We start from the raw sequence: 23,284 nt of genomic DNA, 5'->3' as shown, positions 1-23,284 counted from the left end.
TGCAATATGAGACTTTAACAAAATTTGGAAGTAAATTACAATTTCTTCTTTTGTGACAAATTTTGTAAGTAAATTACAAATTTTCAAGTATTAATTAAAAAATATAGTTCAAATTAAAATTGAATTTAATTTCGGTTATCGGTCGGTTATCGGTTATAACCGATCGGTTATCCATAACCGGTCGGTTATAACCGATAACCCGTTGGAGCAAAATGTCAACCGACCAGAACACCGTAAATTTCGGTTATTGGTTAACCGATAACCGTCCGGTTCCGATTTGGTTCTCGGTTAACCGAATAACAGAAAACTGTTTACCCACCCCTACTTCAAAGGATCGACGTTGTTTGTCCATTCTCCATGTGTAGAGTCTTGACCGAATAACAGAAAATTGTTTACTCAATCTCAAATCTTTCAACTTATTCCCTTGCTCTTATTAGTAATTTGCATTGAAAAAATCTCGAATAATCACACTATAGATCTAAATAATATACATGAAGACAAGTGTCCTAATAATTCGAAGAATTTGAAGAATTAGGATTAGATCAACTAGAAAAAATTCTCCTCTCACACATAGGCACCGATTTTAGGTATTGGTGTCTAGGATTCAGTTTTGTCTTCAATACTATTTTATGGAGTCATGTATATAAATTGGCTTAGGGATCTATGGATGAATTGGAATAGACCAATCCACTGGATAATTACTAAATCAACCCAAAATATAATATAGAGGAAAGACCAAAACTGGTCCAGAATATATGCCCATTTTATGATTTTGGTCCTATACTTTATCTTTTGAATTTTTGCATCCTGAACATTTCAACTCGAATCACAATTGGTCATACACTAACAATTCCGTCAATTTTTAAACGGTTTTAACCCGATTTTGATGGTTTTAACAGTGTAATTCGGGTTTAAACCGTTTAAAAATCGGTCAGAATCGGGTTAAAACCATTTAAAAATTGACAGAATTGTTAGTGTATGACCAATTGTGATTCGAGTTGAAATGTTCAGGATGCAAAAATTCAAAAGATAAAGTATAGGACCAAAATCATAAAATCGACATATGTTCAGGTAGGGGTGTCGAAACGGGTAGCGGGTATCGGGAAACCCTCAACCCGACCCGCTACCCGCCGGGTAACGGGTACCCGCTACCCGACAACAATGGGAAACGGGGCGGGATCGGGTAGTTTGTTTTCAATTTTTGCGGGTATGGGTATACCCGCTACCCGCGTTGGTATACCCATTAAACCCGATATACCCGTTATTTTTAGGGTAAGGGTTTTCAAATATTTTATTTTAGTTAATTAATTTCAAATCTGTATATACTCCCCGACGATACACTTTATTTCCAATTATTTATCCGCTGCCAAATGAAGGATTGCAAGATTTGTGAAAGTGAAACTTTTATTAGTTTAGTGTCATTTATTAAAGATTTAAAATATTTAAACTTTTAGTTGAAGTTATTTATATTTAGACTTTTGATGAAAGTGAATTATTTTTTATTTTATATTAAACTTTTGAATGGTGATTTAATTTTAGACATGCCTGATGTTTCTATCATATTTGTTTATTTAAAATTTGGATTTGCATTATATTTCATACGTAGTCATATTATATTTAAGAGATGAGAAATCACCATATTTGTGCATAATTAATAGTTGGAAATTATGCAAATACAACAAAGTAAAAAAAAAATACAAATCTAAAATCATAGTGTAGCAACTAGCAACAATCCCTAAATTCATTCTAGAATTTCCAACATGTATATAAAATTATTGAATTAGATGACTAGTATTGATGATAAGCGAAAACTAAAAGCATAATACCATTGAATAATATAATACACAATTCAAGTTATGTATGCGGGTTTGGGTACCCGCAACTGCGGGTTTGGGACACCCGATGCGGGTATGGGGTTACCCGTTTAACTATACGGGTCGGGATTAGGTAGTATAATATTGACGTTTTCGGGTACGGGTACCCGCAAAATCGAGTTTGGATACCCGCGGGTACCCGTTTCGACACCCCTATGTTCAGGACCAGTTTTGGCCTTTACTCTTTAATATATATTGGGAGGGTTATATGTTGTCTGCGACCACACCTGCCACCGCTTCCTCAATACCGATGGCCCAGGCATAAAGGATCGATCCAGTCGATGCGCTCAAACTCAACACCGCCCTTTCCCACAACTCTGTCGTCGTCGTCTTCACAAAGCCCGAATTGATGGCGAGCCAATCTTCTGCTTGGGAAAATGCCACCAGTGTCATCGAAAATTGGATCTGAAAAAAAGACACAAAAAAGAGAGTGAAAAAAGGGAAGAACAAAGAATGAGAGATAAATTAAATATATTAATGAGAGGAGATATTAAATAGACTGAAATGTCTTTCATGTGCTTGATACTATTTTAGCTTTAAAAATTTCCAAGCATTGAAAAAGTAGGACGAACGATATTGAATCAAAGTTAAAGGACCTCAGGTGATATTTTTATACGCTACGAACCAAAATTGATACCTTTGCAAAATTTAAGAACTAAAAAAATGTTCCTCTTAAATTTTATACATAAGGATAAGGTATTAATACACTGTCATGGATTAATATGTGATTAAAATAAAATATATATGGGCGATTGAAAAATATAAAAAGTAATTATATACTCCCTCTGTCTCATTAAATATGCAATATTTGGTTTTCGGCACATGATTTTATATAGTGTTGTTTTGTGAGTTAATGAAGAAAGAGTAAAGTAAGAGAGAAGAAAAAGTAGAGAGAGTGTTGTTTCTAGTTTTGGAAACGTTTCATTTTTAATGTGACAAACAAAAAAGAAAAACATTTCATTTCTAATGGGACAGAGGGAATAAGAAATATTTTTCTTAAGTTTGATTTTGGTGTAAATGGTTGGAGTGAAATTACAATTTGATGTGCTATTTACATTAAAATATATTTGAGTTTGATGTAAATGATTGTAGATGTTCTAAGCCACTAGTCTTGCTTTGAAGACCTTAATTTTTACATTGGGATCTCGTTTTCACTTGCAAATCCAGTTCCCAACAGTAGTACGAGTTTCAAGTAGGATTGATATTTTGTAAACATATTTATTCTATTGATTGTAGTTCAAAATCCATTCTTATTCCTAAGAGCAATTATCCGAGTCATCCAACGTTTCCTTGCAGTTACATGGATTAGGTTCATTTTCGCCAGATATTGAGTCTGATGACTCTCCTAGACACATGGACCTTTTCGATTCACGAGGAACCCTCCCACTACGATGTGGTTCTATAATCTTAAATTTTTTACTATATCAGTCCCACATTTAATATTCATGTTTTTTTTTGTTTCGGGACGGTCCACCAAATTAATGTTTCCCCAGTCCCACAAGAATATCCGTTTTAGACGTAAGTTCCACAAGAATATGCACTTTCTACATTTGAAAACTCTTCTCTCTAATGAAGTGAGACACATTCTTCAATAACAATACTTTAATTATTTTTTATTCTACTTCTCTCTTATTTTATCAATTATTCATTAAAATCTGTGTTCAACAAAAAATGCATATTCTTGTAAAATGAATGGAATACTAGTTCTCTTTATTCCATCAGTGTTGGAATATATTCCCTTTTAGGATATTCTAGTATTAGTGTTGGGTCATTTTATATTATGAAAATAACACTCACTTATATATAGGGGTGTGATCTGTTGCTAACTTTTATTAAGTTATTAACTTGCTAACTCATCAATGCAATGTATTAAAAATGTTAACACGATGATACTGAAATGTCAACATAAACTTAAGTTGATATTTTAATACATTATGTTGACATAGTTTATTAAAATGTCAACACGAATATGTGTTGACATTTTAATATGATCCTGTTGACATTTTTAATACACTGTATTAGCAAGTTAACAATTTAAGAAAAGTTAGCATTTTAACGTATCTCAGTTATATATCTCCTATTTTATTCTGTTGTCTGCTTATTCTCGATCTCACTCTGTTTAATTTTTTAAATATGCATTTCTTATTCTTAGAACTTAAAAGAAATACTCCAATACTCATCAAACGAAGGGAGTATTTGTTTGTTACCTGGTAGGTTTTTCAGTCTAATAAGATTAATCCTAGTAATATTCTAACCATTTTTTATATTTCTGTAATTTTATTAATTTTGTAATATTAAAATTGGTAGTTATGCAAGCTAATTTAGAGGAACAGTATAGAAATAGGGGCTGGGCCCAAAAACGAGCTTATGACCCAATAACAGCAGCAGAATTCATTATCCACAACAATCCGTTGAAGCTGGAGAAGATGGAGCAAGGACTTATCTCATGGCGTCACGCAATATCCATCTCACCCCCTCTCCTGCTAATTCCTAGACCCACAGTCCCCAAACCCAAATTCCCAACAATCAGCGTGACCCTTAATTCAGTGGAGGAAAGCCCGGCGACGGGTAGAGAGAGGCGGCAGATGAGGAAGGAGAGAAGAGAGGGAAAGCCCGCCTACAACTGGAAGGAGGAGGTTGAGATGAAGCTCATCAAGAAGCCCAAGAAGCGCTACGTCTCTTGGATGGAGGAGCTCAATTTGGACAATCTCGCTTTGCTCGGCCCCCAGTGGTGGGTCGTCCGAGTTTCCAGAGTCTCCGGCCACGAAACGGCCGAAAGAGTGGCCCGTTTAATGGCCCGGACCTTTCCCAATATGGAATTCAAGGTAAATGTTCAATGGTTCCAATAATCTCAGGTTACTTGCTTTTTATGCAACTGCAGAATATATTTATATTCCTTTAAGTTGGTTGCATATGAAACTACACTGTGCTAGTGTTGTCTTGAACACGCGAATTTGCTTCTATTAAATCATCCACTTTAAGCGGTTAAGCTTTTTTTTAATCGTACTGAGAGGACTATATGCTGAATTTAAGGTTTGCAAGTTTTATTTGTTATTGTGATTAATTGAGCTTGCTTTTAAGGATCAACTTCGAATTGCTTGATTTAGAACTGAGCGTTGTGAATCCACTATGCCTACGAGGCTTTGTAATTAGCATCTTTACTCTATTCGATCAAATGAAAAAGGTCTGATGGGTGCGACACGAGTTTTAATAGTATAAGTTGTTGTATTGTGAATGGAAAACGGTCTCACATTAAAGATAATGCTATTCATGATTAACTAGTTTTAATAAGGGTAAAGAAGTTGCTAGATATATTGAGGGTAATATGATGCGGGGTAGTGTCTATAATTAAAAAGGAAATAGTTTTTGTGTACGTACGAAGATGGCAAAATGTGACTATTTTAAGGGACGAGAGAGTAATTGTCCATGCTGTGGAGGTCATGATGGAAAATACCCTTTTGCTGGCTTGATTGGCTGTTAATATGACTGCTAACTTGTTTGAGTCTTTGGTTCTGATTGCTGCTCTGTATGCTCATCCTCAGGTTTATAGTCCATCCGTCCAAATTAAAAGAAAATTGAAAAATGGCACACTCTCCGTTAAACCAAAACCAATCTTCCCTGGATGTATGTTTCTCAAGTGTGTGATGAACAAGGAGGTACATGACTTCATACGAGAATGTGATGGGGTTGGCGGGTTTATTGGATCAAAGGTTGGAAATACGTAAGACTTCCATGTTCGTACTTTTCTTGTTCTGTGGATCCTTTCTTCCAATTATTTGAAAAACATGGCATGTCTTGATAGATACAAGCATAGTACATGAGTCTGGCAGATCAATAGTTTCGATTTAATTTTGGCTTTAAATTGAACCAACTAACTCTTAGAAATAAAAACTGCAACATTAATAATAAATCCACCCATGGTATAGGAACACGTCGGGGGTGATGCTTGTAATTTTCTTACCATCTTGAATGAAATGTTATAGTAACTTATACTCCGTATGCTGTAATCATGTGAACATTTGTCCCGGATTTAGAATATGGTTTGCCGTATGCTCAGCCCCTCTGCCTGAAATTATCTGAAAATTTTAATGGAATTTCATAAATTTTATGCTTGTAAATCAGTGACCAATCTGAATATTAGTTATAGTGGTTAATTGTGGTAGCAGTTTTACTTTTGCTGACATGTAAATCTCCATCAAGAGCGAGCATAACTTCTGTATATTTTCTTGATGCTCTATCCTATTCATATTTGTTTTGTATCAGCAGACCAATCAAAATTTTACATTTTTACTCGTGCAGAAAGCGCCAGATCAATAAGCCTAGGCCAGTTGATGAAGATGACATGGAAGCTATATTCAAACAAGCAAAGGAAGAGCAGGTAAAAGCTGATCAAGCATTTGAAGAAGAGCAATTAAAGGCCGAAGCTTCCAATCCTGAAAAACTTGGTATAGATTCTCCTTTAGTCTCTCAAAATATTGCACAGGCAAAACCCATAAAAAAGACTGGTGGCAGAGGTAGAAAAAGTCGGAAAGAGACAATAGAGGGAATGACTATCTCCATAAAGCTTGGTTCGACTGTACAAGTTATGTCCGGGGCATTTGCTGGATTTTCTGGCACCCTTAAGAAGTTTGATAGCAAGACCGGGCTGGTATGTTATCTTGCTCATATCCTGTCTTATGTCACGAGTATAGGCTTCGGAAAATAGATTTAAAGAAAAAAAAGAAAAACCCCAAAGGAAAAAGGGTGAAGCCCAAGCCTAAGAATGGACATGTTTAATCTCATAAAATTAAGCTACAGTGAATTTGCAAGATTCCTTGTGTGATGTGTCTGCTTATCAGTGAAGCTCTTAACTTGTTTACATGCTCTTTTAACCTTTGACTTGCATATGCTTTTTCATTAATCATGAATCTCACAGTGAATTTGTCTTACTTTGCACATCACAAACTCTCTGGTGATATTAGTAACTTTTCATACAGGCGACCATTGGGTTTACACTTTTTGGGAAGGAAACTTTAGCGGATATTGACGCCAAGGAAATTGTTGCTGAGACGAGTTGACACAAAAGTATTGCAGAACTCTTAGATGGTAAATTACATTGAGGAACGGTAGATAGATTGTGTCCAAAACTGATGGCGAGACCCCTTAAATGGCCAGGAAAAGATTCAGCAGACGAACAATCATGCTAATTCGATATACATCTCCTCCGCCTGGTACGTTACCAAAATAAGAATCTACCACCAAAAATTCTTATGATGAAATATACTCCGATATCTTAGCGCGATGAGAGCATCCATTGTGGTTGTGTTATGGCGAGCCAAGAAGATAACTTTAACGTTCTCCATAGGCAAGGAGGCACTGGTAGATCCCATATTTGTTAGTTAGAAGGAAATGTTTGTGTTTAGATGTTGTATTCTATAGCCATCTGAGTTCCCATACCATGCATTGATATTTTATGCTTTTGAATCCGTGTTTATTCAATTTGCAGATATATTTTCTCATTTGCTGTAGTTGGTTACTTTGGCTTTGATCTAATGCTTACCAGCTACTTTTAATATCTGCCATTGATGTTTCTTATTGTATTAGATGGCTATATCTAGTTTGATGATTGATTGGTAGGTGAAATAAATGCTCACGAGTGCTATCAAGGCTAGATTTGGACATGGCATTGTAGACATGTGAAGCAATTCTCAGTAACCTATCTCTTACTGCTGGCTCTCTTATTGAACTACATTGAATATAATATTCCATTCGTCTTATTATAAGTGGCTTGTTACTGTGGGCACATAGATGAAGAAAGTTATACTAGTACTACTATCAAATGATCTCTGGATTGATCAGAAGATCCTTTCGGTTGGCTAGAATCCGTTACTTGAACAAAATTGGATCTCGTGGAATCATATTGAATATTTGACTATATATTATGTACCTTTTTAAAAAACCAATCCTTGTTTACCAACCACACACTGTCTTGATACGTTCCTAAAAAAATCTTATTCGTGCAGATTCTTCCCCCAATTAACGAAATCTACTTGCCGGGTTGTCCCCTTAACCCGGAAGCAGTTATAGATGCTATAGCACAACTTATTACGTGTTTAAAGTATTGTAATCCTGCTGGATTTGAACCGAGTTTCTTTTGCTTAAAAAATGTTCTTTTTGTTTAGAATGCGCCATTTTTAATGGAACGATAAAAAAAAATATGATCCACTTCTAAAGGGATTATGTGAGTAACTAATAGTGTATGCATATAGACTATAGTATTGTTTTTATGGGTTATGATATTTGCATAAGACAAATTTTTTCCTACCCGCTAAATTGAAATATTTAGGTACGTGGTCCAGATCCTTTTTTTTATTACTAAGCCGTAGCTACTTCATAAATGACATTAATTGCTAGAGATATCCATATGGGCATGTAAATAAGGAAAGTATTTTAAAATAAATTATAATATTGAGGCCCATTTGAAAAATTGAATTATTGAGGCCCATTTAGGTGGACCTGATAACTCATAAGCATATCGTGAAATTAATTAATTCTGTATGCGATTCTAACATTCTTATACGAACGCCTTCATAATTCGTTCACATGTCTGATGTGTCAATTCATTTGCAAATTACAACCAATATCTACATATATTAAAGCAACGTGTCCACAAAAATTGTGACAATGTCTTTTTCATGCTTAATTAGGAGTGGCCAACAAGAGTATAAAAAAAAATAGTCACTGGGAGCATTAAATAAGTATATTTTCTCTATTATATATTGATTTATCATTTAATGGCCTTAATTTTATATTATTACTATATGATTTAATGTTATTAGGGTGGTTTTGTTGCCATGTTTACTTGTGAGTTGTGACTACTATGTTTAATCTTATTACTCGTTTGGTTGTCTTTTTCTTAAAGATTGAACTTGTGACAATGTATCTTGACCCGTCTCTATAATGTCAAGATTACATTGTATATATCTCACAATCACCCTTATAACATATTTAAACCCAGTTAAATCTGATTTTGATAGTCATATATTTCACTATTATCTTGTCTAACGAATTGAACGTGCCCCATACTTATCTATTTATCTATGATAGGCTTATAAACATGTTTGTATGGATCATTTTTTTGACTAGAGGGAAAGGGAGCTGATTGGCTTGAATACTTGATTTCATTTCCTAAATTCTGATGTTTTGTATTGTATGTGGACGCAATTTGTATTAACAGAAAACTAGGCATATATAGCATTCCATTGAGTATGAATAAAATATGATAAATTTAGAGTAGTATTTCTTAAATTCTAAAAATATTATTAAGAATTCAAAGAAAACAGAAAAGTAACTCCAACCACTTTCCATTTAATACAAAAATAGCAGAAAATTGAGTATGGATGTACCAAAACATCCTAAAGGCTAAAATAGTAGAGTGATATCGACCCAATATGCAAGGGGTGGAGGATTGGAGCATGAGAATGGGCTACACACAGTCACACACACAAAAGTTCGTTAAACATATCAGTGACATGTCCTCTTCCAAACAAGCTGTCATCTCTGCATAAAGTGTGTGTGTTTTTTAATGTGGAGAAGACCGTTTGAATGAATCAAGATAAAATTGGGCACGCCCACCTCAATTATTTTTTTATCATTCAATATGCATTTTTTTTTTGTTTTTTTAGTTTATGGGAAAAGAAAGTGTAGAGTGATTAGAGTAATCACCAAGGCCACAACCCTGCACATGTTTGTTTACTGTCGGGTGAAGCACTCTCAAACTTAAATCTATTTCACGAGGAATCTACTTTCCCTTTTTCTTTTTTTATTTGATTTAATTACTACGTTTTGGGGCCCTAATGCTACTTTAAATTGTTTTATTAAAGTCGAAATAATGATGATGATTATGTTGTAAGATAATTTATTCACATGCCGGATTATTTTTATGGTGAGATGTAGACATTATTAGAAATTAGAATGATGGCATGTAAGTATATATCTATTGACATTATTAGTCTTTTTAACTTACATGTACAATTACAAAATCAAATCATTTACGCCATATCCAATAAAAATGTGTATGTCTCTATTATTATTTATGAATTGGACACTGCATAATTGGTACGTTCAATTTCACGTTTTATTTACAAATAACTAACAATTATATATTGATAATGTCGATTAATTCATGTGATTATAATTGGAACGTATTACTATTTGAATTTTTTTATGAAGTGTAAAATTAATATATTCAAAAGAGTTATTGTTGGCTGATCATTGTTTTGAATTATTAGTTTTGATAATACTTTAGTAGAAATAAAATACTCCCCCGGTCCCAAAATAATCGAGTCATATTGATTTTTTTGGATGTCTCATTATAAGTGAATCATTTCCCTTTTTAGCATAAAATTATCTCTCTTACTTTATTCTTCACATACTTTATTTTTTTATCACTCTTCTATTTTTTTTCCTCTCTCTCAATTACTTAAATATCAATTTTTTATATCTCGTGCTCAAAAGAAGTGCTTCACTTATCTTGAGACGGAAGGAAAAACTCATAAGCATACAAGCACTGAATAGCAAAAAATAGAGGACTACTACTGCAAATAAAGGAAACATAAGGGCCTAAACGTGAATAAGTCATATTATATTCCCTCAACCACTGAGAAAGCAACTCGGACAGTGTAGCAGAAGTAAGTAAACGTATTTAATTTTCACAACCTCCTCCACCACCATTCTCTTACCCATTTCCCCAAATTTTCCATGCTCAAACCCTAAAAATATTCACAATCTGATTTTTCCAAGAAACCCTTGCAATAAATCCTGAATCAAAGCCAAAACACACGCACAATTGCCCTAGCTCACAAAATTCCTATCAAATATGGTTGCATTTTCTTCTTCCAGGTACCTATTAGCCTTCTTACTGTTCAATCTTTACCTCAAACTTATGGATGCCGATCCGAATTTAACTTTTTATTTCAAGAATTTCGGTAAAGACTCCAACTTTGAGTCGCAGCTTGCCCTGTTTGGGGATGCTAAGGTTGGCAGGGACAACTCTTCTGTTCAAATTTCTGGGTCTGGGGTTTCTACTGCTGGTAGGTTTGTTTGCAAGAAGCCCCTTAATCTTGTTCATGAAAAATCAAGAAAAATGGTTTCTTTTTCGAATTACTTTGCATTTTCCATGTCTGGGGTAAATGGGGATGGTTTGGCTTTTGTGATGCTCCCTTCTCAATTTCCTTTGAGTGTTTTTGATGGTGGAGAGATGGGATTTTTAGGAGAGAGAGAGGTGAAGTTTCTTGCAGTTGAATTCGATACTTTTAAGAATGAAAAGCATGGAGATTTGAATGGTAATCATGTTGGGATAGATGTTGGTAGTCCTGTCTCTGTTAAAGTGAGCAATGTTTCATCCATCAATCTGGTGCTAAATGGTGGAGAGAAGTTGCAATCTTGGATTGATTATGAAGCAAATAGTAAAAGATTTGAGGTTAGGTTGAGCAAATTTGGTGAGAGTAGGCCATTGCATCCATTGCTCACTTACTCCATTGATCTTTCCAAAATGTGGGGAGATGAAAATGTAGTTGTGGGATTGAGCTCATCGAGCACCAACACGTCCCAGAAAATCAGTGTCCACTCATGGAGTTTCAAGTCAAGAATCATGCCACAATGGATGCATTCTCAACCCTTGGATCCACAGCACTTTGTGGGGAAGGAGGAAGAGATGAAGGTTCGCAAGAGAAGCGACTGCACATTGAGAGTCCTTTCTGCGTTGGTGTTGGGCACCGGATGTGGAGCGCTGGGGGCGTTCCTAGTGTTGGTCCTGTGGACTATCTTGGGTGATAGGCGCCCCATCGTGCCAGAGGAATTTGTTGTTCAACAACCTAAGGAGTTGGGGTACAAGAAGTTTGATGTTTGTGTAGATAAAACCGTCGAAGATGGTAAGGTTTAGTTGCTTGATTTGCAGAGTAGAGAATGTGGTGTTTTACGTTGTAAATCCTCTCTCGTTAGTAGTACTTGGAATGCTGTACTTTAGTGATCAGTCATTTTAATTTAGTTTTGATCTGTATGTTGTGATCATTGAAATACAGCTTCATCTGCGAAATTATTAGTTTGTTACCAATAATATTTCAGCTATTGCTATAATCGAGTCCAAGTTTATGTAGTTACTACTAATATATTTATTGATATCTTTGAACTTTTTTGCCATTTCACCGAAAATCCATTTTACAGGTCACGGTGTGTATAACTATTTAATGGAGTAGATTAGTTGGTGAGATATAATTTAAATGATATTATCAATTTACTTGCTTGAACATGATAATATTGATTACAAGCCATTTTACAAATTTAATTTAAGAAAAGTACCTCGTAATAATAATAAGATTAGAAGCCCAGCCCAATTATAACGACTTGGAAGGCCTAAATGCGTATGGTTCTGAGCCCAGCCCACTGGGCCGCAAGAATCTCCCCAAGATCTCAACAGTTCATAAGAGTTTCCAATTTTTATTTATAATCTTTCATTGTCATCCTTGCACTCTGATTCTGTAGAAATTTAAGGGGGAAATTACAGTAAGTTTTACGATTGAAGATTTCATTTATCAGTTTTATATTCAGACTGAACTCATTTTTATCTTAAATTGATTATTAGAGGGCTGTTGCATAGCAGAAGTGATAAACGTATCTAATGTTGGAAACAAATCTACTGACTTTGCTGACATTTCTAGATCCATCAATTGGTGTAGAAACAAACAAGACATCAAGTTAATCAGTATACGTAATACTACTAGTTAGCCGACATGTACTATGTACTAGTAATATATTAATACTCCCTCCGTCCTGGCTAAGATGACACATTTCTTAGCCGGCATAAGATTTTAGGAGTTACTACTATTGGTTAAAGTATTTAATTGGAGAGAGAAAAGGTGGATGTAAGTATTAAAGTAGATAGATAAAGAAAGATGAATATTTTAATAGGAGTGAGAAAAGGTGGTTGAGTGTATTAATTGGAGAGAGAAAGTTTCCAAAAAAGGAAATGTGTCATCTTAGTTGGGACAAACTAAAAAGGAAAACGTGTCATCTTAAGCGGGACGGAAGGAGTAATACTCTTTACATCCTAATTTTTTTTTCTTTTAAGGTTCATCCCCTATTTTTTTTTTAATTTTAAGAAATTTCTTTCTTTTCAATAAGGTAATAATGTGAGAGGTAGTTTCCACTCATTTTTCTTTCTATCTCTCATACGACCAATAATGTTGTTCTTGATATGTTGTGCTCGAAAATTCCTCTTACCTCCGAGTACACGTATAGATACAGTGCTCGAAAACAATTTGGTTCTGAGCACGACAATAGCACAGAACTATTCATTCTGAAACTATTTTCTAGTCATATTTTCCGAATATCTTTTCATATGCTCTTAAAAGTGCTCGGAGTTTTGGATTGTTGCTCAGACGTGCTCAATTATGGTTGGAAATTTCCCAACACCTCTTGTGCTCGGTGGCCAATTTTTGGTACCGTCCCAATCTTTATGTACTAGTATTATCAAAGTACACTATTTTGGTTTTTAATACTTATAACATCATTAAGAGCATCCACAATGGATGCCCGATCGCGCGCCCGATCGGCCGAGATCGGGCTCGGGCGCGGTCGGGCATCCATTGCAGCCCTCGGTCGCGCCCGATCCCGAGCCCGACCGATCGGGCGTGAGCTCGGGCGCCCATTGCAGAGCCGCGCCCGAGCCCGAGCCCGAGCCATATTTTTTTTTTTTTTTTAATTATTTAACCCTAATTTAAACCACTATAAATACTCCATTTTCTTCACTTTTCACACACCAAACCTTTCACTTTCTCTTCTATATTCTCTCAATATCCACACTTCCAACAATGGATCCGAGTCAATACCCGAGCCCGAATAATGTCGACGACGATATGCCGATGTTTGGAGGAGGAAGCGGCGGCCGCGGCGCCCGGTGGCCCGGCCACGAAGACTACCGGGTTGAGACGCCTGGATCTGTGGGATCCACTTTCGTCTCCGACTCTGAGTTCGATCCGTTCTTCGGCACCGAGGAGTATCGGGTTGAGGATATGGAGCCTAGTTGTGGGCAACCTCCTGCCCCTGTGCGGCCGCCGCCGAAGAAAGGGAAGAAGAAGATGGCGCGGAAAGAAAAGGCGCCATCGGTCCCAGCCCCACTCCCAGACGATGAGCCGAACGAGGAGTACGCAACAGGGCGTACTGACTACGAGTTGGATGAGTACCTGAAGGTGGCTCAGTGTTGGGTCGATGTATCGGAGGATTCGATAGCCTCCAACAACCAGACTTCGGCCAGGATGTGGGATCGCATTGAGGAACGCTACAACGAGGTAAAACCGAAGTGGGCGTTCAAGCGGACCAAGGTTCAGCTGCGCAAGTGTTGGGATCGGATCAAGCTCCACGTCAACAACTTTTGTTATATCTACAACAGGAACAGGGACGGAAGAGCTAGCGGTGAGAGCATGGAGGATGTCCTCAACAAGTCGTTGTCCGAGTACCAACAACAGTTCGGGCAGTTCAAGCTGTACAATGTTTGGCTGATCTTGAAGGACAAGGGGAAGTTCAACGGAGGGATACCGGTTGGATCCTCAGCTGCGAACACCGCCGCTGGCGATTACACGAGCAGCGGCCCATCTCCTGTGGATCTGAACGCTGAGCCGGAAGGGAGTTCCGGCACGCCTACGTCTACTTTTAGACGTCCCATTGGTACCAAGGCTGCCAAAGCCCAGGCCAAAGGGAAGGCGAAGGCGGGCTCCATCTGTTCAGCTCATGGACAAGGCGATCGAGGAGTTCGGAGGTTATCGCGAGGTGGTTGAGTATAGGTTTATACTTGACGCCCAAAACAGCCTTCGTGAAGAAACCGATCCGGAAGCCCGACAAAGGACTAAAAATATGATCAAGAATTTGGCGCACAGGTTGAATTTAGATGACTAGTTTGGTTTTTTCTTTTTTTTAGTATTTTAGTTTTAATGTAGTTTTTTTTTTTTATAATCTAAGTATGATGTAGTTCCACTTTTCTATTAAGTAATGTAGTTTTTTTTTTTTTGCATTTGTGGTGTTTGAAATAATATATTTTGATAATTTATAGTAATTAAAAACAAATTAAAAAAATAATGATTTAAAATTGAAATGAAAAGTGGATAAGAGATAGGGCATGCACTAGGACTCCACCATTACAGAAAGATAGGACATGCTGACGTGGCAACCACTAGGGCTCTCACTAGGGCATCCATTGTGGATGCCCTAACACATTGCAATTAAAAGTACATTACTACACACAACAGTCAACTTTGCATCAGTGACCTTCACATACAACATAGAAAACCAACATCGACTATATATACATGAGAAAAGCATTAAATAAGTAACATTATGTTTGTACATAGTGATAATAATATAATGGTCAAGCATTCGAAGACATTGATTTAGTCGTTGGCGTCTTTACGACGAGAACCGGACATTTGGCGTGGTGAATTACGTAGTTGCTAACACTCCCCATCAATGCCCTACAGTAATTAACAAAACATATTCTACTATCATAGTAATCATCATACTCCAATTTCACATAAATACAACTAGTAATTCATTAGGAGCAAATCTAGTTACAAGAATCATGAATGTAAATTATACCTCTTGATCTTTCCAAGCCCACGACTACCTATAACAATAAGATCAACCTGCATCTGCTCGGCTAAGTCGCATATCATTTCCTTCGGATCTCCTTCGATTATAGATGTATTAATGTGAACGTCCTACCAATTTTGAGACATTACTAAACAATTAATTTCATTTCAGATGATTAATAGTACTAGTATATCCGTCATTAAATGTCACATTTTACCTTTTTCGTTCATTTACTAAACAATTAATTTCGTTTCAAATGTTTAATAAGTAGTAGTAGTATATCCGTCATTAAATGTCACATTTTACTTTTTTCGTTCATTCGCCAATAAATGTGTCATTTCACTTTTATTAAAATAGACCTTACCTTCCACAAATTTATTTCACTCACATTTTTATTATCCAACTAATACATACATGTGGACCCTACATCCACTAACTTTTTCTACTAAATCAAACAATTTCTTAAAACCCGTATCGATTAGATATGAGACATTTAATCATGAACGGATGAAGTAGTAGTAACCTGATTTGTTTGAGTGCACATATCAATTGCACGAGATAGTATGGCGGAAGCATTTTCTTCTTGGGCTTTATTCACTGATCTTACTATCGAAGTTGAGGGGAACACCGCTGAAAAATATGATTTGGTATTTCCAAAAACCAATCATTTACTAGTACTACACTACATAAATTTAATTTATAAAGTAAAAAAACAAAAATAAAAATGACCAGGGGCTCCGGGAAGCATGTAGGTGGGGAAGGGCTCGATGACGTGGACGATGCTAAGCAAAAATTCATCATTATTTCGCGATCCGAAGACATGATCGAGAACCCATTGCAGAGAATAGAAGCTCTCGCCACTGTCGTCGATGGCCACCATCACCCTCACCTTCTTCTTCTCCTCCGCTCCTATCGCCGCCGTGCCTCCGCCCTCGGGTATTGAGCTAAATGCCTCAGCAATGCCCTTCTCCATTGCTATTCTTCTTCTTCTTCTTCGGCGGATTTACAGTAATATTAATAATCAGATGATAAATAGGAAACGTGGCGGGCTTGAGGTCTCCTATGCAGTACACGTGGCGCACAACTTATGTATGTGTTGCCACTCTATTGTAGTTTTGAAATAGAAATAAGGTTTTGAATGTCCAAATTGATGTACATATGATTTGCATGTGTATTTTTAAGGACAATTGGTAAAAATTTATCTCTTAATTTTAACAGAATTCTTTAATTTTTTTAAACACTTTCCCTTTTAAGTTTAAGTGTTGAGATTTCTGATAGTTACGCTGTAAAAAGAAAAAAAATCCTTTTAAGGACATTTTATAATGCATTTAAAGACGGTAATGTGTGTTTTTAAATATATTATTAATGCTTCAAAAAGTATTTTTATTGTTAATTCTCAACTAAAATTAAATATAAAATATTAAGTTAATTTATTATTAATTTAAGAATATTTTCTTTTGCATCCTAATTATTGTCATTTTCAAAAAAATTCCTAACGCAAGTACGTCTTGCTTTTTTTGTCCTAAAAATAGGTCTTTTTTAGTGTTAACCTTTGGTCATAATGCTTACTAGTTGATCATTTGATCAAACATAAGCAAGCTCTACAATCTCTACTGTCTCACCTTGGAAAAGGTTGAAAACGTAATTATCTTTTTTGAAGGGAACTAATGTTGGGCTTTTTTCTCTCTTGTGAAGTAATACTATTTGATAATTTCGTTGCAAACAACTTACATTTATGTTTCAGAAATGGGCCGAACAAAATATGATCAAATGGGCTATTTTTTAACATCATAATATCATAACTAGGGCCAATTTTAAAAGGGCTAAGTTTACACATTAATCAGGCACATTTAATTATGCATTTTTTCCTAACTACAACTAATAGTGGAAGTCAACATATCTTCCGTTGGTGGACAGCCATACTTAACCAGAATGAAAAGTCAATTATAGCAAAGGGAAATAAAACAAAAAAAAGAATAATATATCTAGAAGTACTTAGCATTTTTAGGAAGTAGGCTTACAGACTCCATCATTTTCTAAATATATTTTTTCCCTCGACTTTCATATGCTTCAAATGAATTACTTAAACTTCCCATTATCTTGTGATCGAGGACTACCAAGTTTTCATTGAGTTTAATTAAATTATCTAACTTAGGTTAGTTATTATCGTATCCTCAACTGATGCTATTCACAATTGCACTCAAACTGATTCTAATACATAATTAAATAGTAAGTATGTATTTAAACCATTAAAATTTTTAGTTATACACGTTTCAGTTAATAAATTACATTATATTGGTCCCTTTTATCAATGCGAAGCAATTAACAACTCACTGTATTACATTATACTGTTCCATTTATTCATTTTTATTTCAATAAATTATAATTATGTTGTGTTTTGCTTCCCATTGATTCCACCCAAAAGCAATTGATTAATGTGTACTAATATGATCGTGTTCATAAAAATAATTTAGTACGTACGTAATACTAGGCTCTTTATTCCCTAAAAAAAGAATCTTTTTTTTTTATTAATAAAAATCCTAATATGACAGCAGGGTCTGAAATTCAGAAAATCTTATAGATATACCAGAATGACTCAACACATTATTATACATACAATACAAAAAATATATTAACAAATTGTAAGTGAAAGTTGCCGAATTCCAACAGATTTTCTGAGAATCGTTTCTAAAATTTAATCATAATCAGAACATCGACCATTTTGAGGAACTACAATCAACAAGAAAATTTAAAAAATGTGGTGTCCGACAATCCGAACAATGTCGTGGCAGGGGTTTTCATAATAATTAATTAAACAAATTAGGTAGAGAAATTAGGTTGTTTATATATACGAGATCCGAAATCCGGCTAATTATTTTATTTAAGGAGTAACATTTATTCCTTATTAGATGGACTAATCAATGGCGTTAAACCAGGTTTCACGTTAAACCGCTCAAGTCAACCCAATTAAGTCAGTCTTACTAGTTACTAATTAAATCATGAATGTCGCGTATAAATACAAAAAGTAACTAAGATGAGTTAAACTTAATCCTTGGTTTACGTTAAACAGCATAAACCAATTAAGCTAATCTTACTAATTAACTTATAAATCTCGCACGTTTTCTGCGTATGAGTAGAAAGGGTACCTCGCCTCCAACAAATTATTTATCAAACTTCATAGGAGTATTCAATTTCCTACGATAAATAGGAGTATTAATATTTTAGGAAAACTGATTATAAAAACTATGAACTTTCATAAAAAAATTGGTATTTTCCACAACTATTAAAAGTGGTCTTAAAAATTAAAATCACTAGCCTTGTGAATTATGCATTTATTTTCCACATTAAAGTTTCCAGTATAAACTTTGCCTTACGTGGAATGCCAAAAACCTACGTGTATTCCATGTATGTGGGAAAGACGAAACGATGATAATATGCATACTCTAAAATTAGTACCGGCATTCCACGTGGGCAAGATTTATGCCAGAAATTTTAGTGTAGAAATCCCGTTCCATTAAAAAAATTAGTGAATTTTCTTACCAATTTTCCAATATTTTAATATACATGTTAACTGAAATTAAATATTGTGAATTTTAGCAAAGAGTGGAGTCAGTAGCATGTAGGAGTAAAAAAATACAAAAGAGAAAAAGAATTGCTTCCCTTATAAGTAATATACTTGTTAATTGATATTAAATATTTTGCATTTAGCGAATAGTAGGGTCAGTAGTATATAGGAGTAAAAAATTCCAGAAGAGAAGAAGAATTGCTTCCAAATTATATATAGACCCTATTTGTCCCTTTAATAAATTCACAAATTTTTTTTAGATTGTTATATATAGGAGTAGTAAAATTTTACTTGTGGCAGATGAAACGTGTACGCATTTTTTATTTTCGTGCCCAATTTTTCGAGTAACTAGTAAACATTTATCGTAGCTAAATTTGGAAAAAGGAAATTAAGTTATGAAATCATTATTTGGGATTAAAAAAAAAAAATCCCACTAGCAATTAAGTCAAAGAAAGGCCAGTATCCAGCTGCACAGAATATTCGTCCGTCCGTGTTGAAAAATATACAAAAAGAAAATGTTATGAGCGATGGTGCGGCGGTGTGAATATTTGATGGGCGCGACGCGTGGCATATTTGTGTACAGATCTGCACGCGCTTTTGCCAACTATGCATACATACATCCTCGACCACCGGCTTAGCTGGGCTAGTATTAATTTGTTATATATGAATTTATTAAGAATTTACTGCTACTATTACTTGCACATAATTTTTTTGTTATTCCATAGAATTGAAATAATAGTATTTTAATAAGAACATTCAACATTGTGAGCGACCACCTATTTAGATCAGGAGAGATCTTAAGAATATGAATTAGTCATCAAATCTCCTACACCGCCAAATTAATAACAATCCAAGAATGATGTTGTCATTCCAAAAGCTGTACAATTAACAACCGACACAGCAAGCTAAATGTTTTACTATCTTTTATGCTGCTATCCTAATTTCTAAATGCACCGCCTATGTGTTTAGGTATGTAAACATATGAGTTCGTTAAGCATTTCAGAGAGGGGTAAAAGAAAATTTTCAGCTCACCTTTTCTTCACTCTAATTACTATGTATTATAACTAATGTAGTAATGAATATAGAAAATTGGTATAATTGAAGTAGCTGGTTGTGAAATATGGTAGATAATTTTATAAAAAAATTTAATTTTTTTTGTAACGGTAGTTTAACCGATGTTAGATATATAGGAGAACTATTTGGTTCTATTTTATCAAGATATGATATAAAGTTGAATAAAACATATTAAGGACCTATTTCGTTTTCACTATAAGCTTTAGAAATGTTTTTGCTAATTAATTAACCTATTCCCAATAGTATGTGGAGTTAATAAAGTTTTTAGTCTTGAGTGCTTTGTAAAACAGAATTCACAACTCAATTTTTCAAAAATGTGTAAGATTACGTTCAGAATTAAGTCCATTTTAACACCGAAAATTAACCTTGAAAATCTTATCTCTTTTTTGTTTGTATTCCATTCTATGACACGGAATTTTCAACTAGGAAGTTGGATTTAGTCCCACAATAATAAGTGTTAATAAAAACTAGTTTATTAATCTAAGACACCATAATGAAACTTGGAAAATTCAACATAAGTTGTGCCCTTAGTCTTACCCCACCAACTACTAACACATCAAATTTTTCTTCTTTATTTTTTTTGTGAGTGCATCTATAAATAAACAACAAAAACTCGATCGTGCTATATTAAGTTATCTTGGGTAGCATATTTCTTGCACTTATTACATTTACTTAATCATGACTGGTCATACAACGTCATAATGTTGTGATTAATTTTTATTGTTTAAAAATACTATTTATTTATAATTAATAAAAAACCAAAAAACTACTAAGTACTAACATTAACATGCCTTTGGAAACCATTAATTTAAAACTAGTAGGAGTAATATTTTAAGAATTAATAACCTACAACTAATTAATTAAATCAACGTTGAGATACATACATATCCTAACTTTAGTTCGTAGTCAATGCTAACTAAAGTTAAAATGTGAATAAAATAAAGGATGATTACGGCATGAATATCTCCGTTAATCATCCAAAATGTTATCGACTTTTTCCAAGATGGTCATAGAAATTCTCAATTCGACATATATGTATCACTATCTTAATATCTGTATCACTATCTTAATATATGTATCATTATCTAATTTTCCAAGTTTAATTTTTTTATCTATTATATTTCTTTCTTTATTCAGAGAGTAAAATCCGATAATATTGTGATTATCTGAGCGTAAGTACCCAATTGCCAAGACGAAAAATCCATCGATGGATTTTTAGATACATAGATATCCTATATCTATATATGATCTCAATATATCTTGAGAAATTACGATTAATTCAATTATTTTATTCTTATTTATTTTCCAAATACTTTGTTGCATGAATCAACATGATTGTATTTATTTATTATTTCGACTAATTAAGAGAGTTAGTGATAAACAAGGAAATATTTTGGGCCATACTTAACAATAATAACTAGAGTAAAGCAGTTCTGATGGATTAAAAATGTTTATATACGATCAACTAGAAGTCTAGAACTGATTATTTAGATTGGAAATAAAGAATTATTACATCAACAACTTTCTTGCGTAAGATTCATATATTCCACCTTGCCAAATTTAGAAATTTTATTTAGTGCGAATTAGTTAAACCACGTTATATAACATTTAGTAGCATCACTATTGATTATTAGTTAGGTTAAATCAACCTCCTTTAGCTAATATTTGCGTGTGTAACTATGTAACTTTGATTCCCCATCATAATTAAACCAGGGAAATACAATTAAATAATACTCCATCAATATGCAATTAGTATTTCTAGTTTTGATCTTCTTTTTCCAATTTGGCAAATGTGACGTTTAAATGTTTCATCTTTAACTTTAGGAAAATATATACTACCATATAAAAACCAGAATGTTAAAAATATTACTATATGCTAGCTATTGAGAGAGAGTTGGGTGACTAATACAATAAAAATCGGGATAATCAATATATTATTATATATATGTATCATGCATATCAGCTACTTATAGTACGCGTCAAAATTAATATAGTAGTAGTTAACACGTAGTAATATAATTTCCAAGCAAGGTAACATTGATTTTTTAAAAGGAAATACTAGTGTGTATTAATTGAAATCTATTTAATATGCACTTTACAAATTCGTTCTCTAAATCGCTATGCCAACCGAGTGGATCATAAATTATCAAATACACGAACCTAGTAATCAAATAGAGACAGAAAAAATATATAGTAAAAAAAAGAAAACTAATATTGAAAAAAGAGTGACCTAAATAGATAGTCTTAACTAGGGAAAAAAATATCATGAAAAATCTCCAAACTTTAATATAATTACTACCATTGAAGTGCTTTTGCACTTTTTTTTTCTATTTTTTTTGGGAACTAAATTATTCCTCAATATGTGAAGTACATTTTCACATTTCAAATAAATTACTCAAACTAAATACTAGTAAGTACTCCATTATACTAATAGAAAGTACATAATCAAATAAAAGAAAAAAAAGAGAAAATAAAAAAATTGGAAAGAAGAGTCCCAAATTTCATGCATGTCATGTGCTCCACATCTAAATTAATGCACTTGTGACAATAATTTTCCCTAACAAATAACTGAAAACCCAAAAAGGGAGAGACCCTTCACGTTCTAGTCTTTATGATGATAATTATTTCTGCAATTAAACTAATTTGAGTTCATATTTTTATAATGAACCCAATTTCGTCGCCACATTAAACTTCGAAAACTCTATTTTGGATTTGCCTAATCGTTACGTATTAACACTTATATGTAATTGAATAGCTTGTCAAAGTTAACGAAATTAAATTTGTGTAAAAAATCAAATATATTCGTGAACTGAAAATATATAGATACTGAGAATCTTTTAGTATTAATTTTCTACATTTAATAATTACTCACAGACTAATTCATACTCTCCAAGAAAGGTAATTTATCGGAAGCAGAAGTACCCATAATCCGCTAATACTCCATAAATACTTAAATAGGATTGATGAATCTATGAAACCTTTTATTCATTTTTATCAATTTTCTCTTAAAATCTCGGGCAAGTGGCAACCGTATTAATTCTATCTTACCATTTTTTTTAAATTATCAATTACTCCCCTTACTAATTTAATAGGATGGACTATTTTTTTAAAGATGAAGAGAGTATTAGTTGTGTATCAGTTTTATGATCAA

General features: G+C 34.0%; 3 protein-coding genes across 3 annotated transcripts; 2 read left to right on the top strand and 1 right to left on the bottom strand.

Annotated features, from left to right (window-relative positions):
* The first annotated feature begins 4,252 nt into the window (after positions 1 to 4,252).
* Positions 4,253 to 7,372, top strand: LOC125217594. Its single transcript, XM_048119114.1, has 4 exons — positions 4,253 to 4,699; positions 5,417 to 5,595; positions 6,174 to 6,522; positions 6,851 to 7,372. Exons 1-4 carry the CDS (start codon positions 4,301 to 4,303, stop codon positions 6,929 to 6,931), a joined length of 1,008 nt encoding a protein of 335 aa, XP_047975071.1. The 5' UTR covers positions 4,253 to 4,300; the 3' UTR covers positions 6,932 to 7,372.
* Positions 7,373 to 10,538: 3,166 nt separating this feature from the next.
* On the top strand, positions 10,539 to 11,990 carry LOC125218244 (lectin-like protein LEC). Its single transcript, XM_048119879.1, has one exon. The coding sequence runs from the start codon at positions 10,732 to 10,734 to the stop codon at positions 11,794 to 11,796; it is 1,065 nt and encodes a 354-aa protein (XP_047975836.1). The 5' UTR covers positions 10,539 to 10,731; the 3' UTR covers positions 11,797 to 11,990.
* Positions 11,991 to 15,187: 3,197 nt separating this feature from the next.
* LOC125219833 (universal stress protein in QAH/OAS sulfhydrylase 3'region-like) lies at positions 15,188 to 16,488 on the bottom strand. Its single transcript, XM_048121905.1, has 4 exons — positions 16,224 to 16,488; positions 16,018 to 16,124; positions 15,501 to 15,622; positions 15,188 to 15,376 (listed from the first exon to the last, which is right to left on the bottom strand). Exons 1-4 carry the CDS (start codon positions 16,465 to 16,467, stop codon positions 15,274 to 15,276), a joined length of 576 nt encoding a protein of 191 aa, XP_047977862.1. The 5' UTR covers positions 16,468 to 16,488; the 3' UTR covers positions 15,188 to 15,273.
* Between the last annotated feature and the right edge of the window lie 6,796 nt (positions 16,489 to 23,284).

Source organism: Salvia hispanica, chromosome 4 (assembly GCF_023119035.1).
Source record: "Salvia hispanica cultivar TCC Black 2014 chromosome 4, UniMelb_Shisp_WGS_1.0, whole genome shotgun sequence".
Lineage (NCBI taxonomy): Eukaryota > Viridiplantae > Streptophyta > Magnoliopsida > Lamiales > Lamiaceae > Salvia > Salvia hispanica.
This window is presented reverse-complemented; position numbering and strand designations above follow the sequence as displayed.